The sequence below is a fragment of the Aulonocara stuartgranti genome (assembly GCF_965226115.1).
Source record: "Aulonocara stuartgranti genome assembly, chromosome: 11".
In the NCBI taxonomy this organism is placed as follows: Eukaryota; Metazoa; Chordata; class Actinopteri; order Cichliformes; family Cichlidae; genus Aulonocara; species Aulonocara stuartgranti.
This window is the reverse complement of record NC_138947.1, coordinates 21,696,533-21,712,703: the sequence shown is the minus strand read 5'-3', so window position 1 is coordinate 21,712,703 and position 16,171 is coordinate 21,696,533. Positions and strand designations below refer to the sequence as shown.

Sequence of the window (16,171 nt, the reverse complement as noted above, 5' to 3'; positions counted from 1 at the left end):
TGTCTGTGCCCTCAACGCTAATGGAGACCCTCACAATAACTACAGCCTAACAGCAGGCCAGGTTTTTAATGCCCTCTCAATGTAATGAACTCTCTAAAAGCATCTCACCACTGGCCTTTCTGTACAGAGTGTCAAACATTTAATGATACGATTTGGCCAAAAGGTAGAATTCACCCAAAATCAAGTCAATGTGAGGAACTAAAAATGACATAATTTGTCTTTAATGTATATCTTTTATAAATGTCTGGCAGACTGTTATCCTAAAAAAAGAAGAATTATTTAAACTCTAACCATCCTCAAATGGAGTTGGGTGTACATAAGCACTTCTCTCTTTTATTCTTTTGTTTTACAGTCTGCCATACTTACAGTAGTCCCACTGAGAGGTGTGCAAAATAAATTTTGCAAGATCTAGATTGCCAGACTTCCCTTGACATTTCTCAAACGAACAGCAGTGTCACAACTATGACAGAGGATTCACAGGGAAACTGAAACACAAGTTTCTGCTTTTTTCCCCCACATTCCTGGTTAAATCATTTATTAATAACTAACTGCTGCCTTCTAAGCACACGCACTTCTGTTTTCTCAGTAAAAAATATAGCCTCGGCTAGCTGTAATGAATGACAACACATATGAATGGGACACGTTAGCAACATACACATGTATTTCATATGATAAGTGAGAAATGTTGACTGCATGTGGTGTGACAGGAGGTGAACGGTGGAAAGGATCATCTCTGCTCGGCCCATCCAGAGATTGAATGACGACAGGGACGTCTATTTAATTTAGGGGGATTTGTAGCATCGTACAGAAAGGTTCATCTACTCTGCAAAGCATTAAATATATTTATCCTGTTCTGTTTTAATAAAAGTGATGGCACAGGTAAGTCTGGGTCAGGGATCCAATGTGGCAATTGACAACCATGGCATTTGGCAAAACACTGGCGGGAACGGTGTCTGATTGGATGAAAGCCTCCAGGTGAAAGTGGGGCAGCAGACTGGTGGGCTTACAGGAATGAGAGAGATGGACTGAGGCTTTGCAGAGTGTGAGAGATAGAGACTCGGCAGAGGCTATTTGTGTCCCATATTGAACCAAGACAGGAAAAAACAGAAAAGCAGCATCAGACTTACGTCAATGTAGTTTGCGTTAATGTAGTCTGAGTTGGGGTCTCCCAACAGAGGGTGGAGCTTCACTCTGTGTCGATCATCTGAGGGAGATAAAAATAAAAGAGCAAAGAAATATTGAAAATACAACTGTCACAACATTTTCTGTGTTTTTATTGATTTTCTAAACATTTTCTGATTACTTACATCCCAGCAAGGTGTCATGCCTCCCTTTTGTTTTGTCTTTTTTCTTTGTGCAGTCCCAGCCATCAAAGAAGCTCTGCGGATGAAGACGACACTTGTTGAAGATTTCAAGAGCAAAATCAAACACCTCCTAATCACAGTTTTCTCATGTTTTTCCAAGACGAAAAGGAAGATTGCATCTTGCGGTCAACAAGGAGCAGCAGCTTAGATCGAGAGCTCCTGTACACTAGGAAGTTTGGGGTTTTATGCATTATATGTAATTAAAGAAAAGATCTGTGTTAGCCGCAGATAGTCCTCATCTGATCCCAGAGCCCTAATAAGTCACGGACCCCCCATTTGCAGCTAATCTTGTTAAAGCCCTCAGCAATTTAGAACTGGGTTTAAAGCTTTTGTGTCAATGAAAGTATCAAGAGGCAAACCAAAATAATCCAAGAATAAATTTTTTTTCCCCACAGAGAAATAATGTCAGTTACATACAGTTCAGAGTGTCAGAGATACATTCATCTGAAACTAATGAACACATTTAAATGTCAAGCTTCAGCTTTAATTAAAGCAGGTGAATTATGTACTGCGTATTAAAGAATACAACATGCCCAGAGATTAGAAATCAAAAGCAATTTGTCAGATAAACACAAAATCAAACACTATCATCATATCTATCATCTTGTGTGTTTGCCATCTTGTTCCGTTTATGTAATTCAGGATGGCGGGGGGGTGGAGCCTATCCCAGCAGCGACAGAGAAAGAGGCAGGGTACACCCTGGGTAGGTTACACAGAGAGAGCGAGACAACCATTCACACTCACGTTCACATACTAAGAATCCCGTTAAACTAACCCCACTAACTGCATGTGTTTGTACTGTGGGATGAAGCACCCGAATGATCCCACACAGACATGGGGAGAATATCCTAACATCACACATATAGGCTCCGGCCAGATGGACCTTGCGCATTTGCTTCTAAATAATCCCAAATAAGAGAAAATAACTCCGCCACAGGCAATGTGGTGCATGAAGACGCTCGTGTTTTTGATTACTAGTGAATTAAAAAAATACCAATCGTTTCCTTAGAATTAAAGGTGACCATAACACGATGGAAATGCTTCCATGAAATGCGTGGGACAGTAAACAACAATGCATGCTGTCGTCATGGCTACAGCTACTAATGGTTCTGATAATGCAGGAACCGCAGGTACTGCTGAAAGCAGTCCATATGAAGCTTGGAGAGTTTTTTTTTTTAAAAACACGTGACCCTGACCTCGAGCACAGTTCAGAGCCATTAGGTGATTACTGTGTGTAAGGTTGATTACATTCTGACCAGTACTGCGGAGCAGGAATTGTAAACGGATGGATGGATAAGCTCATCGGTCCAGCTGGATGAGATAAAAAAAATTTCACATTTGAGAATGTCCCCGAGAAGCAGAATTAATAAAATAAAAAAATATGACTAAAAAGGTAAGACAATAAGACAACTGCTTACTTTACAGAACCAAAATCAATCAGCTTTAGGTCATGCTAAGTGCTAAAGAACACACTTGCATCTTTTTGTTCTTGGCTTTAGAAAGTAAGCTACGTGTGTTTCTGTAATAGTGCAGAATACTTTATTTATTTATATATTTATGTATCTCTTTTTCTTTTTAAAGAAAGCATAAGAAATGAAGAGGAGCTAGCTTGTTTTGGGACTACAAGTAGTCCATTTTCATTTGTGTGAGTGAACCTCCAGCCTAGCTTGGTTATCAAAAGCACATTTACAACTCCATCAGTGTGGATGTTATTGCTTTTTAACCAAGAGCGTGCCTTTTAACCCTCAGGTCATTAGCAAAGTAACATGGCTATTAAGAGCACACGAGACACCTTTAACAGGCTTTCTTGTTTCTCTTTTACAATCCTGAGAAAAACAAAAATAACTTACTTGCTATGTGAGATAGAAATTGCCACATAAATCCACTTCACATTGCTGGTTACTGCTGTGCGACATACTGGCTGTTTGTGTACCTGCAGTTTACCAATCACAGTGTGAAAGCAGACAAACTGTCTACCACCTGCTTCATGGATGGCTTCTTAGTCATACTTTAACACATCTCATTCACCGTTATCTGCCTGCCTGCATGGATGCACCAGCAAGCATTTACTCGCCCAAGTTGTCATAAGTCACTCAGTGGCTAAATTAAGCTTGCAAACAGCTCCCTCAGATCTGTGAATAAAAATACGCACACACCAGTGTACCCCCAGTGGTTTGCAGCCACTTGGGGAATTTTGTGAAACTCTGCCCAAGTCTGCATGCTGAGCAGGGGATTACAATGCAGTTCCCCCCGCAGAGAGCCAAGAACCAGCCAAATCCTGCCTAGGATTACACCCTCCTCCCTACTTTTTCCTCCTCTTTTCACACACTTCATTTCTGGGTCTGTCTTTCCCTCTGAATCACTTGTTCTTGTAACCAACTATTTCTCTCTCTGTCCACCTTTTCCTTTACTCCCTCCCTTATTTTATTGACACTACACCTCTGAGCTCTCTCTGCTTGTGTGAGTGCTCTGCTTCCTCTCCTGCTGCCTCAAGAGAGAAGCAGGAAAGTAAAGAAGAAGAAAAAATACAGGAAAAACTGTGAGAGAATGGCAGAACAGTGAAGGAGAGAAAAACAACTCAGGCTTACGAAGGACTGATTAGAAACCATCGCTGGCAAAGATCAGTGGGTGGGTAAGTCAAGAGGATTACATCATTTATTTGTTAAATTATTACACTTATAAATCAAATTTTTTAATTTTAACATAGTGATGTTGTATCAGTGTCTCAGTAGATTTTATGACAGTAACAATCCAGTGGCAGACTTACTGTGCTGGATTAATCTTTGTGTCACTTTGACCCATTAATTTTTCAACCGCATAATTTTAAGATGACAATGAGTGAATTGTGGATCTCTCTGTGATGACTTTCACAATAATCCCCCCCAAACACACACACACACACACACACACACACACACACACACACACACACACACACACACACAGCCAAAATCCAATCAGAAATCTTATCTGCTAGAAAATATTCTACTAGAAAACAGCAGAATTAACAAGCTCGACCAATGTTTGTTTAAAAAAAAAATTTAAAGACAGGAAAAAAAACACCAGCTGCCTATTTTTTTTTCTTTAAACAAACATAATAATTTGGTAGCCCCAGCTGCAACTAAACATCAAATCAGTGTTTGAATGCGTCCATCATTCTTTCTAACCTCAGCCTCAGGGTGCAAAGAGGTATAATGAAAGTTTTGAATTCCTCAGAAAAGCTCTGCCGCTGTTTACTTGTACGTTTCTGCGGTGGGAATACGACGGCGGTGACAGAAACCGCCACACGTATAAGCCCTTTTTACAGCTCACTGTAAATTCTTGATCAGTGTTTTTACAGAGCGCAGGTACTCCGCAGGGAAATAAAAACCTATGCCTGCCGAGGGAGTGTAATATGATACTCCTCATCATTTTCCTTCATAATAGAGAGAGACACTCCATAAAAACACATACTCTTAGCACAGAGGGGGGAAAAAAACACAAACACACACACAAAGAGGTGTGTATTGATTTTTTGAGTGGAGTGTGTTTTGCCCGTGAGGGACAGTTTAATGAGTCTACAAGCAGAGTTCCAGAGGCAGAAACCATGAACCAGAGACAAAAGTTGTTTTCTCCCTCTCTTTTTTTTTTTTGCAAATGTTTCAGGCCGCGGGTGACAGAGATGGACTTTTCCTCAGGTTGTGAGCTCAACGTTCTGCCACAATTGTTCCATCGGGGAGAGGCATTCAGAGTTTTGGGCCCTTCGTTAGATGGCAAAGATGGAGACAGCAAAGCACAGCTAGAGGAGAAGGATATGTAATGTAAAATGTAAAAAAATGAATAAATAAATAAAACAGCAGAGATAGAAACGGGCTCGTTATTGGTAAGACTGTGTATTATTATCATCATAATAGTTCAAAGAAAACAGGGCATTTGATCTCAGCGACACATGAGTTTTGAACTCGTTACACCATGAGGAATATTGGCTGACCCTTGATATCACTGGACACAAAAACCTAATAACCCCTACACACTACATTACAGGATAACTGGTGATTTGTACATTTCCTTGTGTTAACAAATCCCATTGAAAGATGAGAACCGCAACTTGAATCGTACTGGCTGTGTCCAAAGCTGGATTTAGCTTATGCCCCTTGGGGCCAGAGCTCCAGAAGAAGACATGTCACCCAGTGCAACATGTGACTCAATAATGAGTTCGTAAAAGTTTCTGGACAATAATGGGACACAAAGCTGTAAGACACACTAAACCAGGCTCTGGATGTATGTTAAGTCAAATACATTTGTAGCTAGTTTGCATCTCTTCAATAAGAAAAACATAGAAAATTACCATTGTTATAATGTAAGGACCCTCAGCTGCACATTATGGAGCATTGCCATGTTTGAGCTGTGACGGGGTCGAGACTTCTGGCTTCCAAATAATTACACACACTCTATATTTTCATGACAATTACAAGAAATCAAATGAGCCAAACTGTGCCCGTTCTCTAACAGCAAGTGCAAATCCACACGTTGTATTGTTAGATGTGCTCCAACAGAAAACATATACCGGGCATCACTAATGACAGTATTGATCTAGGCATCACAGTCTAATGATTACTTCTGAGAATAACAGAGCAGTGGGAGATAAATACTATCATAAATACTACACAACAGGGAGACTGTTATTTGGAGGCTTGAGTGACTGGGTGGCAAGAGCTCTCTTTTCTCAATTGTCTCCCTCTCACACAAAACGATCCCAGACAGCCCCTTCCTGTCCTCGCCGCCAAAAAAAAAATCTGCCAGCAGTGGACGATGAGGCTCACTCGAGCTAGAGATGTTTAACCTCAAGACTGAGGTCATCTCTAGGGCCCAGATGAGGATAATTATTCATATGCACAACAACAGTGTGATCCAAAAGCCTCTTTAACCTTGGTAATTAATTTCAGTGTGGGATAAGGAGGGCGGATGATGTGGAGGATTTCAGATTGATGGTCTCCCACTTTCAACATTCAGGCTATATGGCCTCTTTACGCTCACAGTTATCTTCCACTGAGGCTGTGGCTAGAGTGCCCTGACACAAGTCCAGGTGTCTGTTGGGATTTTGTATCATTTATGATTGTGAGTGCATGAAATATATTAATTTGCCTTTACTGAATTAGTACAATCAAATGTCAGGAGTAAAACATACAAAACCAGCTTTAAATAAAACAGGGAGGAGAAACTGCTGTAAAACTGACCTTGTGGCTTTAACTGGACCCAGACTTCAGCAGCCTTCAGCATGAGTATATCATTTGTTGGGAGGAGTTAAACAATGCTAACATGGTGCAAATTAAGCCAAACACATATTTGGAAACGATTTCAATTCACTTTCATAACACAGCAACAGTTGCCTCAAGGTAAAAACGCAGTAGAGAGAAAACCCCAACAATCAGACGACCCTTATTAGCAAGCACTTGGCGACAGTGGGAAGAAAAAACTCACATCTAACAGGAAATAAACAAATATCTCTTCTCCTGCTGTAAAAATAAAAACAAAACAACAATACACAGAACCTGAACCACAGGCAGCAACAACCCTTGCTTGCTTGTGCGAAAATAAGGGTACGTATACAAGCTGTCAACATAATCTAATAAGTCACTGATATAATTCCAGGTGACATAAAGGTTATTTTCTGCAAGTGTGAATGCATGTGTACTTTAAAATCAATCTCCTTTTTTAGCCTTGGGCACAAAAACAAACAAATAAAACGGAGAAATACCGATCCACAACATGAAATCACAGCCTATAGGCTTTCTTACTATTCTGAAATTTCCAGTTTCTTTGGACACTTTACCAAATATCACATGGACTGGTGAAGTCATGGTGGACTGAATATCTGACCCAATTGAAAATTGCTGTTTTCCACCCCATCACCACAGTAGACGGCTCACACTTTTGGGTCAATCCAGTTTAAAAATCAGTCACTTCTGAGAAATGTTCTCACCTGACTCATGAATCATGGCTAAAAGATGAGGCTGGTGTCAAAATGTGGGTACAAAGGAGAGCTTTTATGAGTTTGTTTAAGACAGGCACCTATCCCACATTGTTATATAATCCAAAATTCATTTTCTGAAGCTTTTCCCAGAAATGCATAAAATATCCAGGAAACCAATGCTTGTTGAAGAGCATCAAATAGGTGCAGTTTTGCTATGGAAACAGTGATGATCAAATGGAACTGATGCTAAAAGTGGATGGGTGATCGCTTTAGATCATGAACTTTGGAGTGAGCAAAATAAATACAACTGATTTGGTTGCATTTTTCATCCAGGAATATCATATGAGGTACTCGGAAATGCTAGAAAAAATAAGACAACTTAATATGTACCAAATTTAAGCCCATCCCCATGAACTTACACAGCCTCTAGTTCAGAAAATTCAAAACTGACATAGTGTGAAGACAAAACTTTACGTGGCTTCAACACATATGGTAATATTATTGCACAAAAACAGCTGATTCTGCAGGGTCAGGGGGGAGGCACTTCTGCGATGCAATGATCCTTTTCTGTGGAATAAATCAAATTTATATCGTCATCTCATCTCACATCTGTTTCTTTCTTTCCACTGGGTACCACTCCAGTCAGATCCCAAGTGGACTAAAAAGGGAACTAGAAGATAACAAAGTGTATAAGAAAGAACAAGTGCAATTCCTTGGTGTTTGAAGCTTTTTGTATACGCATTCAAAAGCAAGCACAATTCCACCCTTCCTCCTAACAATGTTGGCAATTAAAGTCAAGCATTCCTGCTGAGGGGGAGCCTCAGGACAGAACTAGGACATGTCTAAGAAGTAATGCTTTCCATCTGCCACTGAAACATCTGCAGAACCCTCAGAAGAAAAAGCCTTTAACTACTAGGTGTTACAAGTTGGGATGTAACACCGTAACACTACAGAAAATGCAAGAATAATATTTAGTAATACTAATTATGATAACATTACTATCAGCCAAGTTCTCCGAGCTGTTGGAGATAACTTGGAAAATATCATTTTAGTAAGTAATTTAAGGGAAAGGTGTATTTTCACCTGTCATCTTTAAAAGGTATGATAATGATATATTTAAACTTTTTATTTATAGGAAGGGAAGGAACCACAATTAAATTGGGCGATCAATGTGCCCCTAAGAAGAGAAGACCAAATACAAGGTAAAATCAACAAGTGCACCTATATGTACTAAATTCAAGGTCATCTTCTCCTGTACCTTGAACCAATTTCAGTGGAACTTCTATTTTTAGACTGCGCTCTGAAAGTCCCGTCATGACCGCTTGCACTTGTGCCTCTGGAATCTGGCTGGCACATGCCACAGCTCAGGTCATTTCCATTGAACGTTCGCCTCAGGACGTTACAGCAGAACTTCGCTGACCCCAGGGTGCAAATTCATTGAGCACAGCCCCGTGACTGAAAATAAAAAATAGATAAATACATAAAAGCATACCTCCCCATTGCTAGCCTCCAATGTCACCGAAGGGGTTGGAAACTCTGGACTAAACAACTTGAAAATTGCTGTTTGTTTTCTGGATTGTGCTTCCTCCTAATGCTCCTCGATACAAAAGTCCGATCAGTTTGTCACAGAAGTGAATATTTGCTCCCCGACCTCCTCTGAATAATTGTAAAGCACCGATGCATTTGGCCCGAAAGTGGGTAATGTGAAAATGGAAGCAGCTCTAGAATCGGTCCAAGTTTGGATGAGAGAGTGATCTTGAAGTGAGGACTGGACAGAAATGTGGTACTTTTAGGCAAAATTTCACAATATCATGATCACACCCAACAAGTATAAATTATGGAACTGAACCAAACAAGCACCTGAAGTACAAAATGTTAACTATCTCACAATATTAAAAATAACAAAACAAGCTCATCTCCATCTGTGTTTTCGTATATTTCCTCCCTGTAGCATCACTTTTAACAACTTTAACCAATAAAAAAAGCTTTCAAGAGTCAGCAGAATGAAAGAGAGCAGATTCGGCTACACTTTGAGTGAAATTGTAGCAGCAACCATTGAAATCCATTAAATACGACAGCAGTGGTTTAGTGACACCTTCAGCTCGCAGTTCTGATAGCTCATTATTGCCTTTCATAGGCAGAATAGCCCCATCTTTTAGCATTAACATAGCTGAAACTCAAACTTCATGCTGGGTTCATTGAAAAAACATTGCTCTCTGAAGTTTTGGCTCGCGCTTTCTTCTTTGGGAAAGGCAAACACGTTTTCATACAAGTAAAGGACAACAATATTAAGGACAACTCCTCTCACTGACATCAACTAGCCAAAGAAGTAAAGGATACAGATGCGATCCAAGCCTGAGCTTTTGGCTCACAGCAACTACTTGCATAGACTTTGACCTCATTATTTGAAACTTTGGCCATCTACCATTGCAACAGCACATATAAGACAGTAGGAAAAGTGTTATAGCTCCATTTTAAATAACTCAGCATGAGTGCACCAGCACCCATTCTTTATACCGCTGTTCATTTAATGTTGCCAGAGTGCAGGACTAATAGCTGTCTATGCTGTCTTATAATGTCACAGCGTTAAACAGGAGTACAACGGCGCCCTTTCACCTCATATTCCTGTTTAAAGCCGTAGCCCTCGGCGGTCTTCATCTGGTTAATGTGCTGGAGGAGGTCGGCCACTCTGACGGCAGGGTGGAGCTGTCCCGTGTGGTAGGGGGAACCTTTACGTCCACACTGGTGCCTCGGGGAGCCTCCCAGCAGGCTGCTGGCCTCATTCACTGAACTTCGAGCATCACCTGAGCGACGCACACAGACACATTCACAGTTTGAGTGAGCTGAAACATTAATGACTCAGACACATCACGGCTTGAAACATTTATCGTTTTTTCTAACACTTGCGTGTCACGTTTATACTGGTGTGAATGTGTTAGCGGCACAGAAAGGCACTTTACAGGCCGATACATGACAAATACACGTCAGGCATGAAGTTTTGAATGGAGTTCGTCTTGATACAGATGTCTTCGTAATAGATCTTATGCTGATGCGTCGGCAACTCTTTCTCAGAAAGAGTGTGAAGCAGACAAGAATCTCGAGCATCTTTAGGATAAACACATCCATCTTTCCTCCTCTGTGATGCTGACAACATTAGAAAGCACAAAACTGACAAGAATCACAAATCATTTTTTTTATTTTATTTGCCATCTAGTGAGATTCTGTGTTTCTGTGTTGGCTTCAGGCGGTACTAGCTGACATGAAATCATACTGAAGGAGATTTTTCACATGTGGAGCGATCGAGCAACGGCCAAAAAGATTACAAAGTGAGGGATGATGCATGTCAGATTCGGGGCTATGCAAAGCTTGCATGAGTGTCACAGCGGTGCACTTCTCTTACTTCGTGTGCCGCAAGTGTGTGAATCCATGAAGGAAAGAGCCATTCTTTCATCCTCCTGCAGGGTGCTCTGGTCTGTGAAACTGCGCTCCATAGAGCCCATATGGCTCTTCTCCTGGCGGTAGGTAATTGGCGTCTTATTCATGTTCCCTGGTTTCCTGTTAACGGATAGAGACAACAATCAAGAGGCAATCAATATTAAGAAGAGATTGCCACAAGAGTCTCTGCAGTTATGTTTAGGTAGGAAAAAAAAAAAAAGCTTGTACACTTTTGATCTGCTGAGAGAAGAAAAAAAAAAAGAGTGGTACACTCTTGTAACTCATGATTGACAGCCAGCAAGCGCACATGCACGTGTATGATGGATCACAAAACGATGGAAAAGCAAAGAGGTGGAGTCACTTACGGATAATAAGAGTAGTAGTCCCTTCTGGCAAGAGTGCAGGAGAAGAAGGGAAAAAAATAAAAATCAAGAGAAAGAAGAGATGTAAGATGAAAGCAATGTCAGCTAAGGGCAGAGCGCATTGATTACAGTGAAAATGAAAACCGTCCTCTCATGAGTTTAGCTGCGCAGGCGGCCATATGACACATGCGAGCGGATCAAGCAGGTGCTGACAGACTAAACCACAGCCGGGCAGAAAAATGTGTGTTTCTTTCAATCGAATACGTCTCAGTGTTACACTTCAAGGACTAGACCACGCGGCTTCCTGTCACAGCAAATTTAATAATCAATTCCCTAAAAGTGAAATTCATGGTGGCTTAGGAGAGCAACGCGGGCTAATGTGCAGACTAGAAGTGACTTCCACAATCAAGATTATTCACCATTACCCTGAACGCTGTGTCAGCAATTTAAACACCGATTGCTGGAGCCTCTGACTAACTCCTATTTTGGCTGGCTCTTTAGAATTCAATTTATCTTAAACAGGCGAGGGCGTCGAAGCCCGATTTGAGACTTTAGCTGCCGCTAAATAAATGCGGAGCCAGAGGTGTCGATGATTTACTGTAGACCTGCGGGATCATTGACTAATAATCTCTAAAAGCACACCTTTTCCCTCCCAATTACCATCTCATTTAAGGGTCAGGCGTCTGTTTGGTGTGTAATTAAGTGGCTAATTGAATTGTATCCGCCTTTAATTAAATACTTCACACTCAGGCTCTGCAGATGCGAGTTGTTTGGTCCCTCTGGTGCGATATAAGAAAAAGAAAAACAACGCCACGCCAGCTGTTTGCCCATCTTTTGGAAAGCGTGACCTTTGCAAAAGTCTAGCAAAGAGTAAAAGCCGATCACCGAGCTGCCGGAGAATAAAGCGTAAAAGGTAAAACTATGCGGGGTGATTAAGCACAATGACGCATGTTTTGTTCACAACGTCTATGGAAAGTTGTTTACCCTTTCTTGATGATGATAATGACAGCGCCCAGAAGGAGGATGAGCACTACCAGGCCTCCGGCGCACACACCGAGGATCAGCCCCATCTCCTCGGAGTGCTGCGACACCTCCAAAGCCTTGCGATGATCTTTACAGGCCGCTACACGAGGGAAGACAGAAGAGCCACATTAAAAAGGCAGAATGCAAACATAGAACTTAAAGGAATAAAGGGCAAAAAGGATTCAACAGAGGTAGGAAAGCTGAATTTTGTCATCCTGTCACACTACCTATCATAGGTATCCACTGATCTGATCTGAGGCATTTTCAAAAAAATAGACAGAAATGAAAAATGTATGCAAATGAAGAGGTGACACTTTGAACAGTGATTGTCCACACTGTCCAAACAGATACAAGTGACATGTGCAAAATAAGCAGACTCGCTCCCACACGGAATGATTTTCTGTGATCATTTCAGACAGTTAAAGATATATGTCGCTACTATGACTACCATGATCTTTTTAAGCAGGTTTGTATGAATTGGTAAATTTTACAAGGCTCCAGATTTGGGAGAGTGAGGCGGTGAACTCACAGCAGAGCAGCAAATCATTCTTGATTTAAAAGTTGTGCATTAAACATTATAATTATAACGCGACACGTTTGGATTGCAATTCATGCTGTCATACACTCACTGACCTCTGAAGTCAATTTCCAATCAATAATCAGTTTCCAGTCAGAATCCTCCACACTGCTTTACAGTACAGTCTCAAGGTGCCCCGCTGTCTGTGAGCTACTGGAAAGGTCGTTACCATAATAGCAGGTTATTCATTTCTCCTACATAAAGCTTCATACTTATGTAAATGGTGCTGAGCAGTGGGTCTTTCTTTGCCTTGTTCTAGGAGCCCACTGATCCAGTTTTTTTCCCTGTGTGTCAGCCTGTCCTCCAGGCCTTGACAGCCTGGAAACCAGCCCTCCAGAGCTTACTGGAACAGTATAAACTATCTGGAGAGTGGGAGAAAGTCAGAGCAGGCCTGGGGATAGAGCTCTATCTTACAGCCTGCTGGGGAAAAAGAAAATCAGATCTGGGGCAGGGAAAATGAAAACAGAGCCGTGCTTTAGTCCAACCATTTGCAGCCAAGGGCACTTGGGCCGCCTTAGAACCCTCTGTCCAAATAAAGATGAAAGTAGTGCAATATCATGGTAGGATTTGGCTGGATTTTTTTAATCAATCATGAATGTCTGACATATCAGAATAGGGGGAAATTAGTCACTGGCCTGATATTAGTCTAAGGCTGTTATTTCTGAAACTGCTTTGGACATCACTTTCGTGTCGCTGTCCTCCGATTACATATTAATCCGATAGCGTGACATCTCTGCATGTGCTGCTTTTAAACGTCGCGTCTGCCGCCGTGGTGAGAAAGGATTTAGCCAGTGAGTGATTCCTTTTGTGGTTTCTGTTCACACACAGGGACACACCAACATCCAAAATGCCTTTGTGTCTCTGAGCGACTGTAACCGACAAATACCAAAGACTCCAGCGTGTCTGAGATGGCGCTCCATTCAAAGCACCGTCTCAGACACAAACTCAGATGCTCACTGTTTATTTTATGCCGCAACTTCATTTAAAATTAGGGGAAGGCTTCTTTATACGGGCTAAAAATGTAGCGGAGGAGGTGAAAAATCAATTTCAGTTTTCTGACATTTTGGACAGATAAGGCGGTTTTGCCTCTTTTACCCTCAAAATTTCTATTAAGCCAAACACGAGCATGAAATAGATTTCCACATGAATCCATGCACCTGCCAGCTGCCCGATGGTGGAAATTGGCACTTAGAGGAGAAATGGAAGTCTATTGTTGTGTTGAGCCTGCCAGAGGATCCTTAATTAAACTGTCACCTGGAAGTTGAAATGTAATCTCCAGCTTTGTTATCCAAGCCAGAATCATTTGCCTCCACTTCGCTTGTGATGGGCTGCTTGATAATAACGGCTTAGGACCCGATGATGCAGAGGCTCTGTTAATGGTAGAGGGATCATGGAGATCGCACATAGCAACAAAAAAAAAAAAAACCAACCCTGTGACCTGTTACACCTTGAAATTGGAAATACCCACATTTTTTTCTGTCATCAATGGGCATTTCAGGTTTTTTTTTAGTTATATCACCATGCCTGTGGTGAAAATGTAGTGCTGGCAGTTTTTTTAAATCATAACTTTCAATTGTGCATTTAACCTTTTATTCTTTTGTCTTATCTCCACTTCTGTTCTCTCTACAGGTATTTTATTTCATTGCTAATTGTATTTTCTTTTTATCTTAGGAGCTCCATTGTTCATTTCTTTCATTCTGTCTCTGCCCAGTGTCAAATAAAAGTGGCACATGCAGCATAAAGTCTGTTGCTGTGGGGACTTTTAATTAATCAATGCCCAATTTGGCACTTGTGGGGAGCAAGAAGTCGAGCTGAAAAGGCTGGCCTCGCCTTAGCCTCATCTTTTTCATTATTTTCTCACAAAAGAAGAGGCCTTAACCAAAAAAAGAAAAAGACACCCCGCCAAGTCAATTTACTTGCAAGGCTCCGCTTACTGTTGCGGTGCTATGATAACTATAAATACATGACTTTTTATTTACCGTGATCTGACAGTGTACTATGGTGGAGGGGCTCTCCTGCCATAAGGACTTAGAGTCAATTTCTCTGCCCTTTTCATGTGCCTTTGAATCAAAAAAGCCGAGGTAAAGATAAGGAGGCAGGGAGGGCTTTCTCATATAGGCCAAGGTAGCTCCATCTGGAAGTTTTGATCTGGAGAACCCTTCTGGACAGCGCAGAGGTCAGAGCCCTCAGATGTAGCTGTCTGGTGGGCTGCTGATTAGAACAAAGAGACTGCCTTTGATACGACGTGTCCCAGTGTCAGCCCCCAAACAAACAGGATGAAAGCCTGACCTCTAATCCTTCCCTGCTTGTTGCCCTTTTCTCTGAGGCCCAGTGCTAAACAACCGGGGCCGCCAGAGAAAATTTGTCCAGTTCTTCACCTTTTTACTTAAGAGAAGAGAGATAGGCGGGAACTACAGAATACTAAAATGAAACCTTGCCTCTAACAACAGTGACTGTAACAAAGGGAGGAAAAATAGTCCTTAAAGTGTCTTTTTTTCAATTTTAATAATTTGCTGATCAGGTCACTAATTTGTTTGAACCATCTGTCCCCTGTTAGTTTCCTCTTCACGGCAGGTTAACTATTGTTCGCTCTACCATGAGGTGTCACGAAGTAGCGACGCTGGGCAGTCAAACCGGCAGATCTGAAGTATTTGGACGTTTTAACGAACAAATAAATGGTGACAATGTATCGACAGCATATTAAAAACGAAAGCTACGCGAAGAATCACCTCGTGAATATTTCATCCTACAACAGAGTAAACACACCATCACCGTCACATTCGTAATGTCCTGTCTTTCTACAAAAGTACACAATACTGCAAGTTATTTAGAAATGATGCAGGGAAATGGATTCAGGTCACAGTGTTTTTGGGAGGTGAGATATTTATGTTGAATTACCTTTGCGAGCAATGCGGATGCAGTTTATTCTAGATTCCTGAAAGAGAAAGACAACACAGACGTCAGGGGGAAAGTGTCACTTTGCATTTTGCATGAAAGAGATGTGATAATAGAAGAGAGGATGTGAAATACTGAGCCGAGGCGCACATATTTATCATGTGGTGAAAAAATTATGATTACAACACATAAAAACACACAATTGCTTTCAAAAATATGATGTTTATTCCCAAGACAAGCAGTACGGACTTAATGTTAGATTTACTTACACGGATGAATGAGCATGCATCAAGATATTTTGGCTGTTGTTAATCTAGTTAGCTGCTAGTTAGCTTGCTTTCTTTGAAGTGGATCTAGCTTTGTTGGACTCTTTGCGAATAAACTCTAAGCTGGCCCTTCAGTTGATCCATCTACTTTTCACTAAAGCTTCATCAGAAATGCTCTCAGTAGAAAGATGGCTGTCAAGAAGCCATTCGTAAGGAAGAGAAACAGGGAGCAAAGGCTGAGGTTTGCCAAATTATAGAAAAATGAGACCAAAAACCAAATATTTGAAATGTCTGGT

The 16,171-nt window shown here is 41.2% G+C and overlaps 1 protein-coding gene across 4 annotated transcripts in view; it reads right to left on the bottom strand.

Annotated features, from left to right (window-relative positions):
* Positions 1-16,171, bottom strand: part of ptprub (protein tyrosine phosphatase receptor type Ub) — a 192,438-nt gene that overhangs the window by 29,950 nt on the left and 146,317 nt on the right. For 2 of the 4 annotated variants that reach the window (XM_082551134.1, XM_082551135.1), the window contains exons 13-19: positions 15,613-15,649; positions 12,099-12,237; positions 11,118-11,141; positions 10,718-10,872; positions 9,934-10,121; positions 1,308-1,380; positions 1,128-1,204 (exon numbers count right to left, since the gene is read on the bottom strand). In XM_082551134.1, the coding sequence (XP_082407260.1) occupies positions 1,128-1,204; positions 1,308-1,380; positions 9,934-10,121; positions 10,718-10,872; positions 11,118-11,141; positions 12,099-12,237; positions 15,613-15,649 (693 nt within the window). The remainder of the gene's footprint in view (positions 1-1,127; positions 1,205-1,307; positions 1,381-9,933; positions 10,122-10,717; positions 10,873-11,117; positions 11,142-12,098; positions 12,238-15,612; positions 15,650-16,171) is intronic. The other 2 variants (XM_082551136.1, XM_082551137.1) reach the window with 1 other exon arrangement.